Genomic DNA, 21,863 nt, shown 5'->3' on the forward strand with positions numbered 1-21,863 from the left:
GCAGTTTTTATATGGCCATGTCATACCAGCTTGCCGCCATGCTGTTCAGAAATTTATGAACATCTTCTTTCACCTCGCTGTTGGAGCTGAATCACTGGGACCACAATTAACGCTGACAGGTACCAGTACTGAGAGACTCTGAAAAAACTCAAACGGGCAATTCAGAACCAGAGAAGAGGAATTTTGAGCAAGGGCGTACACATTCTCCATGACAATGCTCACCCACACATCGCTTGGCAAACCGTTGCTCTCCTGCAACAGTTTCAGTGGAACATAATCACCCACCCACCCTATAGTCCAGAATTGGCACTCAGTGACTATCACTTGTTCTCTAGGTTAAAAGAACATTTGGCCAGAAAGCGATTCAGCTCCGACAACAAGGTGAAAGAAGAGGTTCATAACTTTCTGAACAGCATGGCCGCAAGTTGGTATGACATGGCCATACAAAAACTGCCACAGCGTCTACAAAAATGCATCAACAGAAATGGTGATTATGTCGAAAAATAGCTAAATGTTCAAGCTATAAACTGATGTAAACCATTGTAGAGATAAACAGGTCTATGTACATATAAAAAAAATAGGAGACCTTACTCTTGGGATTACCCTTGTACTTGTAATGTATGTGAAAATAACTACAAGTTCAAAACTGGTGATAAGCAATTTAAGCATTTGAAATAATTATCTTCTGCATGAGGCCATGGGGAATGATTATGAGAACATAATTATATCTTTAAAGAGCATGTCATCTTAAAAATATGTTTGATGATGTACAACAGAAATGATGGTAAATAACATTTCACAGAAAAATTATTGGTTGCTTTCTCCAAAGGAATACCACTTCACTCAGATGAAAAACAAAGCCTTGAAGAGGAGGTTGTTAAGTTTGTTATTAAGACTCAAGTATAAGGGGAAAGGCAGTAAATGAAACAATATGATTGAAAACCTACAAATTTTATTTGTATGTTATATCTGATTTTTGCAGCTTCTTGTACCATTGTTCATAATGGACAAACTGATCCCAAGAAGATGGTTGCGTACTGTCTGGGTCAACACATCCATGCCATTTGCCTCCAAAAACGTAGTGCACAGTTCTATTACGTTTTTCTTGCGGTACTTAGGAGTCATAATTTTTAGGCAGCACTCATCAGCTGGAGTTGTTGGCCGAGGGTGACCACTACAAGGCAGATTTTCAATGTTTTGTGTCTCAGCACTGTGGTTGAATGTTCAAATGTTGCCATGGTGTATGCCAATTCCATTGGCAGGTTTCATGCTGAGAACTTTCTTGGCGTAAAGTGACAGTGTGGGGACAGTCTATATGTGAACTACTTTTTGAGGCATGTTGACAGATTGAACAGTGTACACAGGCCACAGTGTCCCATTTATGATTGGACACACAATGTACTCTAGTGAACTGTATGGAAAAAACAAGGTATCCTTTAACACAGTATACTAGTGGCTCTATGCACCATTTTCCTGTGGTCAAAGGTGTGTTGAGTAAGACATTTCCGATCATAAAAACAAACTTTGCAAGACATGAGGGGGTTCACAGCTAAAACAGAAAGTACTTGTGAGATTTCACAAGGCAGAAAAGCAATCAGGTGTTAAAAGAGATATGAGACAATGTTTTTACATGTTTGCATCCTTGCTTATAGCCTATGGTTATAGACTTGTGGAAAAAGCCTTTAATATTACAGGCAGAACACAAGGAGAAAGACGTGGAATGAAAAATGATAAACCTACTGATGATTAAGTAGTCCTTACAGAAAATGATGGTGATCTTCAGAATATGATGGAGACAATAAGAAAAACAAGGAGGAAAATCTGGAATGTTTATCCACATCACCCACAAAAATTTAATTAAAATAGCACTTGCATAGAAAACATGTTTATTATTGATGGAAATGTACCAGAGAAATAAGAAAATAGATATCCACAAATAAGAAGTCTTTAGAAAAATACAAGGAATACTAAAATAACACCAACAGGAATTGCTCAAAGAAAAAGATTTGTTGAGACAAATGCCCATGTGAAGTTTAGCTACATATTACTCTGAAATATGGATGATAGGGAAGAAAGAGGAGATGTATTTGTAAAGCCTTGAAACATGACAATGGAGACAAATGGGTAAAAGTAAATGGGCAGACGAAGAAAGGAATGATGAATTGCCTGTGAGAACTAGAGATACAAGTACCATCCAGAAAAACATTAAAAACAGGAAAGCAAACTGTGCTGGGCATGTTTTAAAGAAAAACTATTTGCATAAAATTTTCATCGAAGGGAAGACTGATGATTGTGGTAGGAAAGGTGAATGGTCAACTTTGATTTACTGGGAGAATCCTAGGAAAGTGGGGCTCCTCTGTAAAGGAGATCAAGTATAGGATGCTAGTGTGACCTCTTCTTGAGTACTGCTCAAGTGTTTGGGATCCATGCCACGTTATATTGAAGAAAGACATTGACGCAATTCAGAGGCAAGCTGCTAGATATGTTACTGATAGGTTCGAACAACACGCAAGTGTTATGGAGATGCTTCGGGAACTCACATTGGAATTCCTGGAGGGAAGGCAACATTCTTGAGAAAATTGACACTCTTGAGAAAATTTAGAGAACTGGCATTTGAAGCTACTGCAGAATGATTCTGTTGCCTCCAACATACATTCTGCACAAGGACCACAAAGATAAGATATGAGAAATTAGGGCTCATACAGAGGTATATAGGCAGTCATTTTTCCCTCATTCTATTTGTGAGTGGAACAGGAAATGAAATGACTAATAGTGGTACGGGGTACACTCTGGCATTCACCATAAGGTGGATTGCGGAGCATCGATGTAGATGTAGATGTGGAAGATAGAAGGAAAACAAAGAAAGAGGCAGAAGATATAGCATGATGGATCAAAGTAAAAGAATATCTTAACCAAGAACTGAAGGAAACAACAAAGAATAAGACATTGGGGAGGATTAATTTCAGCTTCAAACTATTTTTGACATTTTTATACATTGATGACAATGGTGGTGATGATTAATACTACAGAATACTCTGTTTTTACTTTATTCTGGACGTAAGTGTGTCACTCGTTTGTGCACATTGGAGGTTCACAAACTCAGCCGCAAGCATATCAATTACTCTCTAGTAATAATGAGAGATTACAGCACTAAACTGTATAGTGTAGGTTTAGATAGTCACACCTAAACTCTCCCATAGAAATATTGACAACTGGGTTCCAATCTTCCACTTTATTCAGAACCAAATGACCACTGTCATTAAGCCTGAGACAGATTAAGTTATGCTGCAACCCTATGTACCAACCATTAGAAAAAAACCACATATATTTCTACAAATCCAAGCAAAAATCATTGTCAAATGTGAAACGTCATAAGATCTGCATCTAGCTGTATGATGAACCTTGTACACCAGTTGGAAACTGCAGACATCAACTAATGTTAGTATCTGCATTAGACAAACATGGTGAAAAGAATGCAAAAGAGTTTTGAGGGATCCCTAGGCCGAATGGGTGGATCCACATAATCTGGATAGAGCTGTTCAACCACCTCTGCATATAAGCATATGTGCAAGTGGATTCAGGCACTTGGTATCTGTTTCTACTCATGCTTTATCCAATTCAAGTATCATACACTGTATAGCTAACACAGCTGTGGCCTGGAACTTACCTGTGGATTTGTATTTCCAACTCTGCTATTGCTGTATTACTGGTTTTGGAGTGTACCTCTCTTCAATCTCTTTAGTTTCCCTGATACCGATGATGATGATGATGATGATGATGATGATGATATGGTTAGATGTTTACAGCTTGAGCACACAAACTGTGTGCTGGGAAAGACAGTACTGCTGGATTTTTTAACCACTTGAGATGCAGTGTGGCCAGATATCTTTATACCACACTCCCATGTATCCTGGACTGTAAACAGTTATATTTACTACTGCATTTTTTTGTATGCCCTAAGTCCACAAATAGTTCCATCAGAATTTTCCTTCAAAAGCACAAAACAGCACAGTGCTGCAGTAATCACCCAGTGCACAGGCTTTGCATGGCCAGACTGTAGGATCCAATCTAAGAAACTCCGACTGAACACTCAAAAACATATCTACACATTTTTCAACTATAAGTCACAGATGTCGATTATTAGTTCCATCTCAGGTAGTAAAAATTGTGATGCATACAGTGAAATTCCTCTGGTTACATCAGCATTTCCATTCAGTGAGAAGATGAGAATGAAATCATACTTACAAAATTTTTGTATCATTGCACTTATTGCCCCCCCCCCTCCCCCTTTTTCCCTTGATCCACCCAAAGAGTCCTTCACTTCATCAACAGAACAAATATATTTACAAAAGCAGGATGAGTTGGTTATGCAAGGTCGTGATATGGATGAAAACATGTTGAAATGAACATGTACATGGGATTTTGCTGCAAACAGGCACTTGCTTTCTGTCACTGAGCACTACTGGAGAAGAAGACCCTTTTACACTATCAGATTTGGGAATTCCTATTGGCAGTAATTGAGATGGGCTGTTATTGTGATGTCTACATTTCCGTGACAACCCGCTGCAATATAACGACAAACTGCAAAATAAGACCAATTTTTGACCTAGTTATCAGCATTATAAGTAATAATTATGTTCCAGAAAACAAGCTCTGGACTGATGAATAAATGGGTTTCTGGCATAGTCATCAATTTTTCAGGCAGTACTTAAAAAACAAGCAAAATGATTATGGTCTGGAAAATGTGAATCTGATGATGCAGTTCTCAAAACAAGACTCTGCTGTGGCTAGTCATAGGAAAATAAAGGGATGGATCATGCAGCTGAATCTGTTTTTACATTAGCCCAAAATTGGAAGATTCTACCAAACTCATGTCATCCAATTTAACTTGTATTTGGTACCAGTGGGGGGAAAAAAAAGGTGCTTCCAATGAAAGGTGAATCAAAGCAGAAAAAAAATTTGCAGTCTGTTTTTCTTTTACATGCTGGTATGTAACAGTACCTGTCTTTCTGCACTCCAAACTTCCCTCCATAGCCAAATGCTGCTTTGGGTCCATCTTCCAACTGTCTTTGTTTAAGGACTGCATCTGCCTCTGCAGTTTCTTCACGTAACTTTTTCATACTGTTATGATAAATAAATAAATAAATAAATAAATAAATAAATAAATAAATGCATAAATAATGCTAAAACACTGCAAATCAATGTCAGTTAATTACTTAACAATTACTTACTGAGTAATGTGCACCCTATTAACGTCAACATTCTGATGCTTATGCGATAATTATTAATTGTACACAGACCACTGTTTCCACATTATATCAACACACGGTTGGAATACGATAACTGTCTGCGCAATTAATTTATAGAAACAAACGAGTTTAGCTATTTAGTTCATTGAAGAGCTGGCAGAATAATGAGTACTGTTCTGGAACGGGTGTACTATCTAAAATGTGTTGTTCATCAGAGTACCCAACAACTCATTTTTCTGGGACTCAGAGAATACACAAGGTGTCCACAGCACTGTCTGACCAAATTTTCTGTATCACTACACACTTAACCCTCAAAATGTATTTTAATAATAATAATAATAATAATAATAATAATAATAATAATAATATAGTTTTATAGTTTTCAATCACAGGGATTTCATAGTCAGCTATAAAATAACAGCAACCACTAACAGATTTCAGATCTCCAAACAATAGAATAACCACACTCTCCCTTAAATCCAAACTTCATTGAAGTTAGAAATGAAACAGTTAAATTAATAAGGAGCACCAAGAGAAGATACAGTAAAGACGAACTAAATCTAATAGAGTAAAATTTTAAAAATGGTACAAGAAACTGCTATAGAACTTTTAAACACTATCGTATCCCAGGTGCTTCCACACAAGCAATCTTCATCCAAAGTGCTGTCACACAAAAAAAATTCATTCCAGGTGCTTTCACACAATAAATTCTAATCCTGAGTGCACAATGAATTCTCATCCTAGTGCTCCTGTGCACCAATTATTCTATCTCTGTTTCCATGTTTTCCCCACACAGTTTTCTACCCTCTATGTCCAGCCTGGTCTCCTTACAGGCTGACTCCAGGAAGCTCACTGCTGCCTGCTTTGGGCCGACCCACTCCAGTCACATGAACACACCCATAGGCTGCTCCCATCAGCAGCTGACCACAGGAGGAGGAGGAGGAGGAGGAGGAGGAGACTCTCAGTTACTCTACATGCCACCAGCTGGGATCCAGCTTTCTCCACACAGTTGTGCGGAGATTGGCCACCGCCTCTCCACTCTTTTGGAGGGGGAGATATGCCTCGCATCTACCCAGCCAGCAGCCAACAATACATCTGAGAGAAGCAATCACATAACTCGCAGGGGCCAGCCTTCCTGCAGACAGATACGCAACTCGGCCACGACCCGCCTAGCGACCACACACTGTCCCGGGTGCCAAAACAGGCTGATGGTCCTGTGGACCTATTCTCCTCTGCAGGCCACGTGACTGAAAGTAGTGCCTACGGTATACTGGCATCCGGGCTATATTATTCAGGCTGGCGCACGCGCCACAATAACCGATTCACTCCGAGTGGGCTCCCAAGCCAGGTACTGAACACAGTAAAATTCCATCGATCGGTAACTCATTCTGGAACCACTGTTACGACAACAACAATTTCCGAGTCGGTGATCACCTTGTGGACTTGCAAGAATACAGGTCTTTGTATCATTATTGCTACTCTGGACTCAACTGTGTTCCATCATACTGGTGCTCTGATACTGGACTGTCCTCCTCAGTCTTCAACTTGTACCGAGTCTAAGTTTACAATTATCACAGTATTCTTTTGACTGTCCTGTCGGGACTTGAACTTTTGCTAGGGTAGTGCATTGTGTATTTAGCAGTTAGTGGCATTTTCCAATAGTGGTTATTTTCCTAAAGGCCTTCAGTCAATATTGATGTTTATTCTTTATCCCATAAGTAACTGTTCTGCTCAGGCCTTCGTCTTCCATACAAATAATGCTGTTATTTCTATACTAAAAAAACTTTCTTTTCAATACAGTTCATTCTTATTTAAGAAGATATTGTATTTCTAAAGTAATTAATTCTTACATTGTACTCAACACATGTCAGAGAAGATGTATCGCTTCTTGTCAATTAAACTTGTCCTACAAAATCTATGTGAGCATTTCTCGTTCGCCAAACTAAGCGGGCGGGCACGACAGCTACACTCCGTACAAATACCTTCAGAAAAGTCTTCCTAACATTTAAATTTATATCGATGTTGAAAAATTTCTCTTCTTTAGAAATACTTTTTTTGCTAGTGCCAGTCTTCATTTTGTATCCTCTCTACTTTAATCATCGTCAGTTATTTTGTTGCCCAATTCTTATTCCTTCTCCCGGAACTTTAACTATCTTTGCAAATTTCTCTTTAGGTTCCTACACAGCTTGCTCAATGTACAGATCAAATAACATGAGGACTAGGCTACAACCGTGTCTCATGCCCTTCTAACTACTGCTTCCCTTTCATGTCCTTCCACTCTCATAACTGGGGACTGATTTCTGTTCAAATTGTAGATAACCTTTGGTTTCCCACATTTTCTCCCTAAATGTGGATAAATTAATCTGAACAATATATTCAAGTATTGAAAAGAAGTAACAAGAAAAAATGTGTCATGAAAAGAACCAGTTCACTTAACAACAGCCAAAATGAAAATAGCACATCATTTAATCAACGATATCTATAACAAAAATCAATGTCCATAAATGCTAAGTTCAAACACTATGCAACAGTAAATAGCCCAGAAGTACTTCATGCTGCGGAATGCCTGTTACTGATCATGAAAATGGTGATGAAGAAATTGGAAATCACTGAAAGAAGGATATTAAGAAAATATTAGGGCCAATTCAAAACAATGAAGAATTGTGAATTGTGATTTATTAGTATCATAAAAGACATACTTTAAATCATTTGATTCAGATACATCAGATATGTCACAAATTTGTAGTGAAGCTTCGTAATAAACAGAGAACAACTGACTAATAACACTGTCTTAATAACAACAGTTTTGCTACAGAAAGAAAGGCTCAGTTCATTCTCCATAAACTTTCCCATTGAATTGTAGCATTTCTTCCACAGGATATCTTGCAATATGATTTTAGAAGATCTGGCTTCACATTAAGTATGTTTCTGTCTGTTAATTTGTTATATACTTTCATTCCTATGTATTGTGGAGACTGTGCATGTAATTTCAATTAGTGTGTGGTAAATATAAAACTCTCTTTGTATCTCATGTTGTACGTATGGTTAAAATGTTTCTTGTCAAATATTTTCTGTCTGTGGAGTAACGCGAATATAATTTCATGAAAGGAGGGAACATCAAGTGCTTGTAGATTCAAAATCAGGGGCAAGAAGTTCTTTTTGTTGAGTAGTGTACACTTTCTGGCAACCTTCTTCTGCAGCTTCAGCATCCGCGAAACTCTATTTGAAAACTATACCATACCTAATGACAGATTTAAAACAACTATAACATGCTATCTCTTTTAATACAGTAACTCTGAATTAACACATTTATAAAAAAAACTGCAGATTTAATTAAGAAGCGATGAACTGCTTTTTATAATCATATTCAAAGAATGGGCCATAATAGGCACATAAGAAAATTATGCAGTTATGTAGCCAAATTGAAAATGACTGACTTAAGGATCAAAGGAGAACAAGAAAAAACTCAAAATCGATCATGAAGACATCCAAGTACATGCCTCACTTAAAGCAAAGTTACAAAATTGTGTAAGTATTGCGGAAAAGGCTAAAAGGAAGATTAGTGCAGCATGGCCTGAAGAAAAAAAGAGAACAACACTACGAAGGAATGAAGTAAATGTGGAGGGGAAGGAAGGAAAGAAACAACAGAAATTATTGTAGTTAAGTGGTAACACAGTTATGTAGTTATGAAATTAATGTAGTCCGTAGTGGTGCATAAAAGATGAACGACAGAACTGAAAACAGGTTAAAATGACTTGGACATAAAAAGAGAATGAAAGTTGGAAGAATACCAAAATGAATGGTGGAGGCCATATTTGTGGGCAAAAGCAAGACCTAGAGCAAGACGGATTAACTCATCAAACACAAGTTTAAGAAGAAAGAATCGGGACTGGAACGAAACATTTATGGAGGAAGAATGGTGGAAAAACAGAGGAAAATGGAGAACCACCATAAACGTGCCAACCTAGCCTGATGCTGGATAACAGGGAAATAAGCACAAAGTAGCTGATGAAATACACTGATGTACAAAAATTAAGGATGAAAGTAACTTTCACATGATGTGTCAGTGTCAAGTAAGATTGATGAAACATGAACCATACATAGAAAGAACTACTACAGCACATGAACCATACATAGAAAGAACTACTACAGCGTACTAAAGAAGGCAACTGAAAGAAATACACGAGACAGACAGAAATAACACTTCTATTCAAAGACAATAATTGCACATGGAAGTCACCACAATTTATGATATTACCCTGATCATTACAAAAGATGGGACACGGTTCTTAATAGGGTGTGTGATAACCACAGATGGCAATGCATGCCCTGCAATATGCTACTATGCTGGCCACAAGGTTGGTAAGAAGTTCTTGTGGCACGGTGATCCATTCCTCCACCAGCATGGTAGACAACTGCTGGGTGGTCATTGGAGAGTGTGGACACGTTGCAATACATCTCACCAATGCACCCACACATGCTCGATGGGATTTAAATTGGGGGAATGAGCAGGCCAGTCCTTTTGCCAAATATCCTCTCATTCCGAGAGTTGCTCCACCTGCACAGTTTGACATGGCCATGCGCTATCATCCATAAAAATAAAGTCAGAGACAAATGCACTTTTGAAAAGATGCGAATGGGGAAGGAGTACAGTGTCACAGTAATGTTGACCGGTGAGTACGCCACGTTCAAAGATTTGGATTTCAATATGCCCACGCAAAATTGTGCCTTCGAACACCGTAACAGGTCGACCACCAAAACGGTGATGTTCGACAGTGTTTCTGGGTGGATTACACGTTCCCACCTCTCGCGATATGAGGGTATGTCAAGAATCACCACCCAGACTGAATCTGTCTTCATTCAAGAAGAGCACACGACTCCACTACTTGTCAGTCAGCAGTCATCTGCTGCTGTAGCTGACCACGGTCAACCAACTCCTCTCCCTCGGGCAGCAGTGCCTGTGGTCCGTAATGCTCTCCGTGCACATTAAACAAAGCTGTGAGCAATCCCAAACTCCTGGGCTACACTTATCAAACTTTGTCTTTCTTCCAGTATCCTGACGATTCTTCCTTGTGTGAAGTCATCCGAATGTTGTCTCTGGGCCATACTGTAACGAAGAACACCACCACAATGCACTGTAACTGCCCACTGATTGACAAGTGCTGTCTTCTCCTGTCCTTTCAACTACCTCATGTTGCAGGGACAGCCTTATTTGGTGTTATAGTCGTGCTGACCTCACACTATGTGACATCCAACTTCCTGTACATGACTGGGAGACCTCTGGCAACATGCTCCTGTACTTTTGTACATTCCCATCTACTAGTTAATATTTTATAATACTTTATCTATCTCATCCTTAAGTTTTGCAGATAATGATTATAGTTTGAGCACTGAATACATTTGAGTTCATTTGCAACTTAAAAAACCTTTTTTTTTGGTCACTCAAATCATTCAGTCAGTCTACTTTGATAGCTGTGGTAAATGCTCAACTGCCAGTAGGATCACTAAAGATGGCATATGTACATCAGACTTCTACACTGATTATTAAAATATCTGAGCTTTACGTCCACTATAGAAATTTCCCATCCTTTAACGATGGCCAAAGCAATTTATGTACACAGAGAAATCTAAACACTGTGGCCATTTGATAAACTTGCACAATAGTAAACATAGAACAGTGCTTATTTGACTTTGAAAACATTAACTGTATCTTTATATCATCTGGATGACGTTTCTAGGATTAGAAGATCAAAGATTGGAGATCAACCATTAGCCATAGAAACACACCCTTGGCCATATCCAATGCCCATATAACAAAAAACACAAAGGATGTAAATACCATCAATGAAAGCCTGCACTGTATGATCCATGATAAATAAGTTTATAAGTCTCACTCAAAGGATGAGATTGTATCAATCTTTTACCAATGTTTTGCGTGATATTGAACATCTCTTGATGGCAAATTTTTTTCATTGAAGTTAAAATCTGCTGGGTTGTTAGGTCACGTCATATTTCATCAAATGGTCAATGTTTTGACACCTCTCCTAGGATCTTCTTCAGGCTCTTATGGTGTCCACTGTAGACTGAGCATTGTCAGAGACCAGTGTCACATCCTATTATAAAGGGGAGTTTTCCTGCACTTGTGTTGGAGAAGTGGGACTACTGTATAAAAATCTTGTGGCTACCATTGGTGGGCCATTACCATTGGATAGTAAGGGAAGTATTCCTGCACTAATGTCAAAGAAGGGGGTTATTGGCTAAAACTCTTGTGGCTACTGTTGTTTGGCTAACATCATTGGTTCGAAAGGGATTTTTCCCACACTTACGCTGGAGAAGAGTTGTTGGTTAAAATTTCCCCTGCTGCTATTGGTGGGCCAACATCATTGGCTAGAAGTGAAATGGGCAGAATTAGAGACAAGGAATGTTTATCCAAAATATTGCTGTCCAGAAAGGCTTCCAGGGCACTGTACTGTTCATACGCCATGACTGGAGATTCACTTCCTTGATGGCAGGAAACCACAATGACAGAAGCCTACAGTCATCCTTTCTATTGAAGTTACATGTGAATACAGAGTTAAAGATTAATATTTCTATTATTTACCCCATTCCCTTAAATGGCACAAATGCATATACTACATTCTATATTTATAGATTTATTTATTCCTATTCAAGAATTCATCTATGGTATAGAAGGAGTTGTCAAGGAGATATGATTTCAATTTATTTTTGAAGCTATTACTGCTGTCTGTCAGACACCTTATTTCACCTGGTAATTTGTCGAAAATTTTTATAGCAGCATATTTTACCCCTTTCTGTGCCAAAGATAGTGTAAGTCTTCCTTTTTTCTGGTATTATAATCATGGATGTCACTGTTATTTTTAAACTGGTCCATGTTGTTGAGAACAAATTTCATTAGAGAGTAGATGTATTGTGAGGCTGTTGTAAGAATTCCCAATCTTTAAAAAAGATGCCTACAAGATGTGCGACTATGAACCCCACACATTATTCTAACCACTCTCTTTTGAGCAGTGAATACTTTTTGTCTAAATGCTGAGTTACCCCAAAATATTATCCCGTATGACATCAGAGAATGAAACTATGCAAAGTATGTTAGCTTACTAATGTCTATATCCTCAAAATTGGCAATTACTCTGATTGCAAAAGTTGCTGAACCTAGTCACTTTAGGAGATTCAAAATATGAATTTTCCAATTAAGATTCTCATCTACATGTACACGCAAAAACCTAGTATGCTCTACCCTGTCCACTGACTTCTGTTGATGTGTTATATTTATTGAAGGAACTGTGCTTTTTCCAGCAGAAAATTGGATGTACTGTGTTTTTTCAAAGTTTAGAGCAAGCCCATTTGCAGAAAATCAATTAATGACTTTTCCAAAGACCTTATTTGTATCATTTTCAATTGGACTTTCTTTTACTGGATTAATAATGACGCTTGTATCACCAGCAAACAGTGTCAGTTCAGCTTCCTGTTTCAGATAGGAAGGGAGGTCATTCACATATATCAAGAACAAAAGGGGACCTATGGTTGAACCCTGTGGAACACCTAATGTAATTTTACCCCAGTTAGATGAAGTGGAAAACTTATTTAAATCACTTGACCCATATAAGGAAACTTTTTGCTTCCTGTTCTGTAAGTATGACTTAAACCACTCATATGCTATTCCATTTATACCACAGAATTGTAATTTCTGTAACATAATGTCATGGTTCACACAATCAAATGCTTTGGACAAGTCACAGAAAATTCCTATTGGTGACATTTTACTATTTAAAGACTCTATTATGTGGACAGTGAAATTGTAAATTGCTGTCTCAGTGGAACAGCATTTTTGAAATCCAAACTAGCCGGCACGGTAGCTCAGTGTGTTCGGTCAGAGGGTTAGCTGCCCTCTGTAATAAAAAAACTGAGTTAACCGATCAACAACGAACTTAAACGGATGTCTTATGACGTCCGCCCTGAGCAGATGCAACGAACAAAAGAGAACAAAATGAGATTAAAAAACTGTGATTTACTAAGTATCCCATTGCTGTTGAGATGTCTGACCGCTCTTGAGTACATTACTTTCTCGAAGACTTTTGAGAATGCTGTAAGCAAGGATAATGGCCAATTATTATCGACATCTGTGGTGTCCCCTTTTTGTGGAGAGGCCCGACAATGGCATATTTTAACCAGTTTGGGAAAATACCTTGAGTTAGTGATGCATTACATATGTGACTCAAAACATCAGCTCTAATTGCTCCACATTGTTTTAATATCTTATTAGAGATGTCATCTACTCCAACAGAACAATTATTTTTCAGAGATTTAATAATTTTACTTATTTCACAAGAGGTTGTTAGGTGAAACTTAATCTGACTAATTTTTTTTCAAAACAGACTCTTCAATGGCTTTTTCTTTTGAACTGTTCTCACCAATTTTTTTCTCCTACACTTAAGAAATCGTCGTTAAATACATTAGCTACTTGTGTACTGTTGGTTAGGATGGTCTCAGTCTCTTTAACAGTAATACTACCTACCCCAGTGGTTACTTTTCCTGTCTCCCTTCTACCAACATTCCATATTGATTTCATTTTATTGCCAGAGTTGTTAATTTCTTCTCTTATATACATATTTCTTGATTTCCTTACAACTTTTCTCAGTATGTTACAATATTTTTATAGTGTAAAACTACTTCTGGATCTTTACTAGTTCTTGCTGTCTCATTTAGTTTTCTTTTTCTTTCTGAAGACACTTTAATACCTGTAGTAATCCAAGGTTTCTTTGAAAAGAGTGTGGTGTTACATTTAGTAATTTTCTTTGGGAAACAATGTTCAAAGAGGGATATAAATTTATCAAAAAATATGTTACACTTATCATTAGCATTTGGCTCATTATATACATCTCCCCAATTAACATTTCTTAAGCTTTTTATGAAGTGCTGTATAGATACTGGGTTGAGTGACCTCACACTTTTACTTAATGGTTTCTGAACTGTACACACTGTTAGGTTATGTAAGTTAATCAGTTGTGCGTCACGGTCTGACAATCCATTTACCACAGGGAAAGCACGTATTTGTTTTACATCCCCTTTCTGTACAAATACATTATCTATTAGCGTGCTACTGTCCTGAGCTATACGTATAGGGAAATTGATTACTGATTCTAAGTTATACGTTGTTAATAAAACTTCTAGTTCACTTTTCTTACCAGAATTATTTAGAAAGTTTACATTGAAATCACCACAGATTAATAACTTCTTCTTTTTGTCTGACAGACAGCATAATAGGGAGTCAAACTTTTTTATGAACAGCTCCCAGTCTCCTAATGGGGACCTGTACACTGTTGCTAATATCAATACTACATTATCTAGCTGAAGTTCACATGTACAAACCTCAAAGTGCTGATCAAAACAAAATTTGCTTACTTTTACAGTTTTGCATTTATACTCTTGTTTTATGAAAATGGCAACTCCTCCTTTATCCATCCTAGATCTACAAGTGTAGGATGCTAAATTATACCCACTTATACTGACACTATCCATCCCCACAGTTACATGGTGTTCATACAGACAGAGTATACCAATCTCATTCTTATTTTTGAGATCATCTAAACACACTAATAGCTCATCTACTTTATTTTTTATTCCACTGCTATTTTGATGAAGTATGTTGATACTGACCTTAGCTATACCCCTATTAACTGTACATGGAGTTTCTTTTATTCTATTTATCCTGATTGTCATCTGTCTGGACTTTGCCTTTAACCTAAAAAACCTGTCTGCCTGGACCCATTAACCACAGGATCACCCCTTGTGTGACTGTGGACCCCCTTACAGTTTCTGCTAATAGAGAAGCTAACTTACTTTTCCCCATCCTGTTCAGGTGCAGGCCATGTGTAGTGTATCCCCACCTACCAATAGCATTTACTGGAACAACACTTATGTGAGATTTTGCCAGTGTCCTAGAGCATCCTGTTCAGCTCAGTGTTAACATGCCTTACAGCAGTGTTTACCCAGGGCTGATCATGGCGCTGAAAGACCTCCACAAACCCTACATTTGTGTGCTCAATATCTGCTCCTATTTTATCCAGGTCACTCCTAATAGTGTATCTTGGATTCATAGCCAGGCTGTTTCCTGCTCCCCGAACTATAATTACCTGATCTTCCTTCTCAAAGTCCCTGCATAGCTGATCTAAGTTTTCTGTCACCTGGCTAAGGCTAGCACTTGGTTTCACAAAACTTGTAACCTGGTACCCTGCACCTAATTTCTCCTGAAGCAGCTGGCCCACACCCCTCCCATGACTGCTGCCTATAAGCAGAATTCTTCTTTTCCTATTCTGGTTTGATCCCGACCTTTCTTTTTTCTTTAAGCTAATATTCTGCTTCAACCTGCTTTCCACTACATCTGGATGAAGCCCTTCCTCCACTTCAGATAGCAAGCCAAACTGATTTACTAATTGAATTTCTGGAATTTTTACAATTGTTTCCCTTTTTCGCCCTTTGCTTGCTACCTTTTCCCAGTTCCCAGTCTCTTTTTCCTCCCTTAACCTACGTAATTCCAAGTTCGCGTTTTCTAATTCAGCCTTAAGGGCACAAATTTTTGCCCCCTGTTCCGAGATTTTTCTGTCCTTTCTAGATAATCTACACTGCCATGGAAGAGCCTCATTTTCTACCCTCGTTTCCTCGCCACTACATTCGCCCCAATGAAACCATAACTTACAGTCTACACAGAACACCCCCTCTTTCAAAATTCTACGGCAACCACCACATTTGTTAAACATGGTTTGATGTACCTATATACACTTTGCTGCAGCCACACATTATTTCATAGAGGCAATCAACTGCATCCGTTTCCCATTGGAAAAACTCTTTTATTTTGGTTTGACTAAAGTGGTCTGAATACCCTTTTTCCTTAGAATTCAGCTTCAGTGATCAGTGACCCCTTCAGTGATCAGTGACCCCAGAAACAAACAATAACTTAACAGAGTGAGAGGGCAGTTCATCGTCGTTTCTATTAGCAAAATTAATATTTCACTTAAAAGCCATGTCTATAGACAAACTGTCACAGCCACTGGACTTCAAAGTCTTCTTTAAAAAATCCAGCTCTAATTCCAAGCTGTTGTGGAAGGCACATAAGATAGTGTGTTGAGCACTGCTCGTGTCTGGGCTGGGTAAAGGTGCAAAGTGGTATCTCAATACTTATTTGTGTTGGTTGGCTTCCTATACACTCTGTGTCCTAGTGTGGTGTCAGATCTTTCATACACCAACACATCTAGGAGCGGGAGACCGATCTCACTTTCAACCTCCAAGACAAATTTGGGATGAATTGCAGTTAAGAAGTATGGAACCCATGAAGCTCCTCTTTGCTGTGTGGCCATATAACAAACGTATCATCCACATAGCAGATACAACAGGAAGGCTTCAAAGGAACACTACTTAATGCCTGTTGCTCAAAATAATCCATAAAAATGTCAGCTGCTACTGTTCGACAAGGGTGAGCTCGTAACAAAACCATCAGTCTGTTCAAAGGAGCACTACTTAATGCCTGTTGCTCAAAATAATCTATAAAAATGTCAGCTGCTACTGTTCGACAAGGGTGAGCTCAAAGCAACATCATCAGTCTGTTCATAGAGCTCACCATCATACTTAAAACAGCTCATCAAAGACATAAATTAATTAAGCCATAAACATCTGGTGCAACTTTCTCCCTTATGATCTCCATTGTATCTGATACTGGGATGTTTGTAAATAGCGATGTCACATCGAAGCTAACAAGAATGTCACTTGCTGATATCTTCACCATGCTTATAATTTCTAAGAAAGTTTTGAATCTTTTACAAAAGTATTTGATTTTCCAACGACATGTTTTCCAGACAAAAGACTTGCTAAAAAGTAAGTTTATGAGTTAATCTCATTCACTAGATCGCGAAGGAACTGATTCTTTGTGTATCTTGGGTAGTCCACACATTCTGGGAGAGACAGGTTTTTGAGGTGATGGATTCTTTGTAATAAGAGCTATCCACTTTGGACTCTGATATCAAATTTTTCACTTTCTGAATGATTCTGTTTGTCAGATCATTTTTTAACTTGCAGTACAAAGAGTAAGCTAATAGTTGTTCCATCTTGTCATGGTCTTCCAAAATGTTCATAAGAACTTCATCATTTCCCTTATCTCTTGAGTTCATTAAAAGCTTTCCTTTCTTGTACCGATATGCTGCTTTTGGGTGGTTTCAATTTTCATAGAATTCTCAACACATCTTGTCTCACTTGTTTGACCTGCACTTTCAAGATGAAACAAGGATGCTTCGACAGCACTTACAATTTCTTCAACAGGAATGTAGTTGCGAAATTCAGACCTTTGGCCAGAACTGAGACATCTGCATCATTGAGTACCCCTGATGAGAGATTCACTGCTACTCATTTCAGATACACAATGTTGTCTTTCTTGTGTAGTTTATCCATTAGTTTCTCAAATTTCTCTTTCTGTTTCATAGCACTGAAATGTGGAAATCTTGCCGAACGATTAATCGTTATACTGTCCAATTTATCCCAGTCCTGAAGCGACAGAGTTGTTGCCAGTGGAAAATTAAAAGCAACGAAAATGAAGCTGAAATAATTCAAGTCTTTGCACATTTGCTGGATTCTTTCATGAAGAAGTTTGGCTTGCCCTTCGGTAAATCCTCCTGGCTTTCATTGTCTGCACGTGTTGACTAATTCTGGATAATTTGGGGATTACATCATTATCACAACAACAGGAAAGAGAAGACCAATCACTCAGTAATTTACTTCTTCTTCTGCACAGGTTCTCCAATCTTCTGCGGGTGGTATAAACATCATGCACATACAAGCATTTTATGTTAGTCTGCATGCTTTCGTGTCTGTTATCACTATCCAGTGATGATGACCCACCAATTGTAACCATAAGAGTTTTATCCAATAATCCCACATCTCCAGCACAAGCACGTGAACACGCCTGTTTATAAAAGAAGGCGACATTGGTCTCTGACAGTGCTCAGTCTACAGGGGACACCATATGATCCTGAAGAAGTTCCCAGCAGAGATGTCAAAGCATCAATTGTCTGGTGAAATATAATGTGTCCTAACAACACAGAAGATTTTAACTTAAGGCACAAAAGCCTGCAGACTTGCTTAAACTTCTTCCATGTCAGGAAATAAACAGCAGGCCAAGACAACTGAATCTGGAAAACAGGAAATAAATAGATTACCAAAGTCTACAAAGAAGTCTGGGGTTACTCAGGGAACAAATATCTCTTGTAAGATAAAAAGGAAGTTGTACGTCTCAGTCAGAAACAGCTCTGATGTCGATGCTGTATTCATTACAAGATATACCGCAAAATATTGCAGATAGTAATACTGATATCAAAGCAAATGCATTACAGGAAGATGATAATCCCCTCAGATAGCAAATAAGTACAATATGGTATATAGTGAAGGAGGAGACTGACAGAACCAGAGATGAAGAGCAAACAGCATTAGGAGTAAATGATACATTGGTAAAATGTGTGTGCAGAGTTACAAATCTATTTAACAAGCATTTCCTTTCATAACTGTTACTGAAGAGGTGAAGTTGTCATGTTCACTAGATGCTATCGTGGAATATCTCAGAACAGTCATTACACACAACTTCAATAATATGACCCTCACTACACCAGCAAAAGTAATGCCCACTATAAAACATGTAAAATCAAATTATTTTAGTAGTTATGATAAAATATCAACAAAGTTAATTAAAGACTGTGCTTCTGAGTTTGGTAACATATTAAGTTATTTGTGTAATGAGTCATTTATCAGTGGAACATTTCCTGATTGGCTGAAATGTGGTAAACTTAAATGTTTGTTTAAGAATGGAGATAAAAGAAATACCACCACATTTCCATCCACTTTCACTTTTGCCAGCATTGTCAAAAATTTTAGAAAAAGTACTACACAGTCACTTTTTTAACTGTTTGGCCACCAATAATAAATTGCCAAAGTCACAGTACAGATATTCCGATACTGAGAAGGCTAGATACACATACAGTGATAAGGTATAAGGGGCACTCAAATAAAAATAAGACAGGTGGAAAAAGTAGGTAAACTGTTCATTATCCCAAAAGTACATCTCATAACTGTTAACATATTCATCCCACTTCGAGAAGATAGTCAATGCCTTCATAGAAAAACATTCGCGGTCGCCTACAGAATCACGATTCTACCCAGGCGCGCACCTCTTCTTTCGAAGCAAATCGATAGTCACAAATGTATTTCTTCAGAGCTCCAAAAATACAAAAATCGCATGGGAAAAAATCGGAACTGAAAGGAGGACGTCAAAAGGTTTCCTAGTGACACCTGTGCAGCACACTTGAAACAATCTTGGCAACAGGTGGGCTTCAAAGATATTGGTGGCCGTTGATTTGCTTTGGATGAACAGGTGCACACTGGGTCAATCATGGTTCCACAGGCAACTGCAAATATTTTTCCACGAAGGCATTGACCGTATTGTGTCACAGCAGGATAAATGTATTAACAGTTACGGTGATTACTTTTAAGGGGACACAGTCGAAAACAGGCTCAAAAAAATCTAATTTCTTTTTTTTAGTCTTAATCTGTGCTCCAATTATTTGGCTACAAAATGCCATTTGTTTCATACAAATCTGATTATTAGATTTGGAGTTATTAACTTGTTCGTGAAGCACAGTAACTAGCGCCACATCCATTTTTGCTGTGTCTTGCGCAGTAGTCAGCATTGACTGTAGTACAACAATAATTTATGTTCCATGGATATAAATACGCTTTATTTGGGTTGCAAGAGAGAATTGTTATTCTGACGTTTGCCAGCCTGTCTGCATTGTCGACTATCGCCTGTCAGTTTCTTCATCCTAGCTGTTTACGTTTTGGTGATATACATGTAATGATTTTGTGAAACGTTATAACACAGTGGGTAGAATAAGGAAGTTTGGATATAAGCCTAAGTTTCGTGGAAATAAATATGTAAAAATAAATCGCGAAACTGCTAGTTTTGAACAGAGGGCAGAAAATAATACTGAAAGTGAAGTCAGTGCAAGTGTCAGTGCTTCGAGCAAGAAGCTTCTAGATGCTGCCGGTTTTCCGAGTGCCTCTCAAATGCGTGACAATGCAATATGTGGTGTGAACAGTGTTTCTGTTGTTACTGACACAAACATTCTGATCTCCGTGAGGTTATTATGTGAACTTATCGAAAAACACACAAATTGTAAAAACTGTGGTGGAAACGTTCCTTTGCACAAAGATGTGGTGAAAACCAAGGAAATTGTTTGTAATTTAGTTTTGACGTGTTTGGAATGTAGCTGTACTGCCGATACAATGTCATCCCACGTAACAAGAAGCAGATTGTATGAAAACAATATAAGATTAGTATATGCACTTAGATCTATTGGAAAGGGGCGAAGTGCAGGTGATGTTCTTTGTGCAGTGATGAACATTTCTCCACCTCCAAGAAAGTTTGATGTTTACAACAAGACTATTGGTGCAGTTGTAGCTGAGGTAAGTGAATCTACAATGTTGAAAGCAACCAAAGAAGCAGTTCAGTTGAATGATACAAAATCTGACCCTAGGCAAATTTCTGCTGGTTTTGATGGCAGTTGGCAGAAACGTGGGCATACATCCCTAAATGGCATTGTGTCAGCAACTTCTTTTGATACTGGGAAGGTTTTGGATATTGAAATTATTACTAAGTTCTGTGACATCTGTAGCAAAAATCTCACTATACAACATGTGTGCAAAAAGGACTTTGATGGTTCTAGTGGAGGCATGGAAGTGGCTGGTGTTGCTAACATATTCAAAAGGTCTGTGCTGTCAAGAGGTATCCTCTATACAGACTATCTTGGGGACGGGGACAGTAAGGCGTATCAGAAAGTGGTAGAAGATAAACCTTATGAGCCTAGAGTCAAAGTTAATAAACTGGGAAGTATAGGACATGTACAGAAAAGAATGGGATCACGACTTGTAAAGATATGTAAGGAAAAAAAGTTAGGTGGTAAAGGGGGCCTGACAAAGGCTGAAATAGACAGGGTCCAGACTTATTATGGTATGGCCATTAGAAATAACTGCAACAATGTAGAAGCAATGAGGAGAGCCATCTGGGCTATATTCTTTCATAAAATTTCAACAGATGAGGAACTACAACATAACCTTTGCCCACGGGGACCTGACAGCTGGTGCAAATTCAACAACCCAGCTACATCTTCCAGCTATAAGCACAAACATTCAATTCCAGAAAAAATCCTGCTAGCTGTGAAACCCATTTTCAGATACCTTAGCCAACAAGAGCTCTTGAAAAAGTGTCTCCATGGAAAAACTCAAAACCCAAATGAAAGTTTGAATTCTGTCATTTGGACAAGGCTACCAAAAACTGTTTTCGTTAGAAAAGAAACACTAAAATTTGGTGTTCATTATGCAGTGATGTGCTTCAATGCTGGTGTGTCAAAGAAGACTGATGTATTAAGACTCTTGGGAACAAAGGATGGTATCAATACTTAAAGGGGACTGAAAAAAATTGACATGGACCGTATCCGTTATGCTGATATTTCTGCAGGAAATGCTACCAAGGAGGCCAGGATAGCCAGAAGATCAAAGAAA

At 38.2% G+C, this 21,863-nt stretch overlaps 1 protein-coding gene across 1 annotated transcript in view; it reads right to left on the reverse strand.

Moving 5' to 3' along the window:
• LOC124721371 (src substrate cortactin) overlaps positions 1-21,863 on the reverse strand; it is a 135,403-nt gene that overhangs the window by 90,098 nt on the left and 23,442 nt on the right. Inside the window, exon 3 of the mRNA XM_047246304.1 lies at positions 5,002-5,121. Within this exon, the coding sequence (XP_047102260.1) occupies positions 5,002-5,121 (120 nt within the window). The remainder of the gene's footprint in view (positions 1-5,001; positions 5,122-21,863) is intronic.

Source organism: Schistocerca piceifrons, chromosome X, assembly GCF_021461385.2.
Source record: "Schistocerca piceifrons isolate TAMUIC-IGC-003096 chromosome X, iqSchPice1.1, whole genome shotgun sequence".
In the NCBI taxonomy this organism is placed as follows: domain Eukaryota; kingdom Metazoa; phylum Arthropoda; class Insecta; order Orthoptera; family Acrididae; genus Schistocerca; species Schistocerca piceifrons.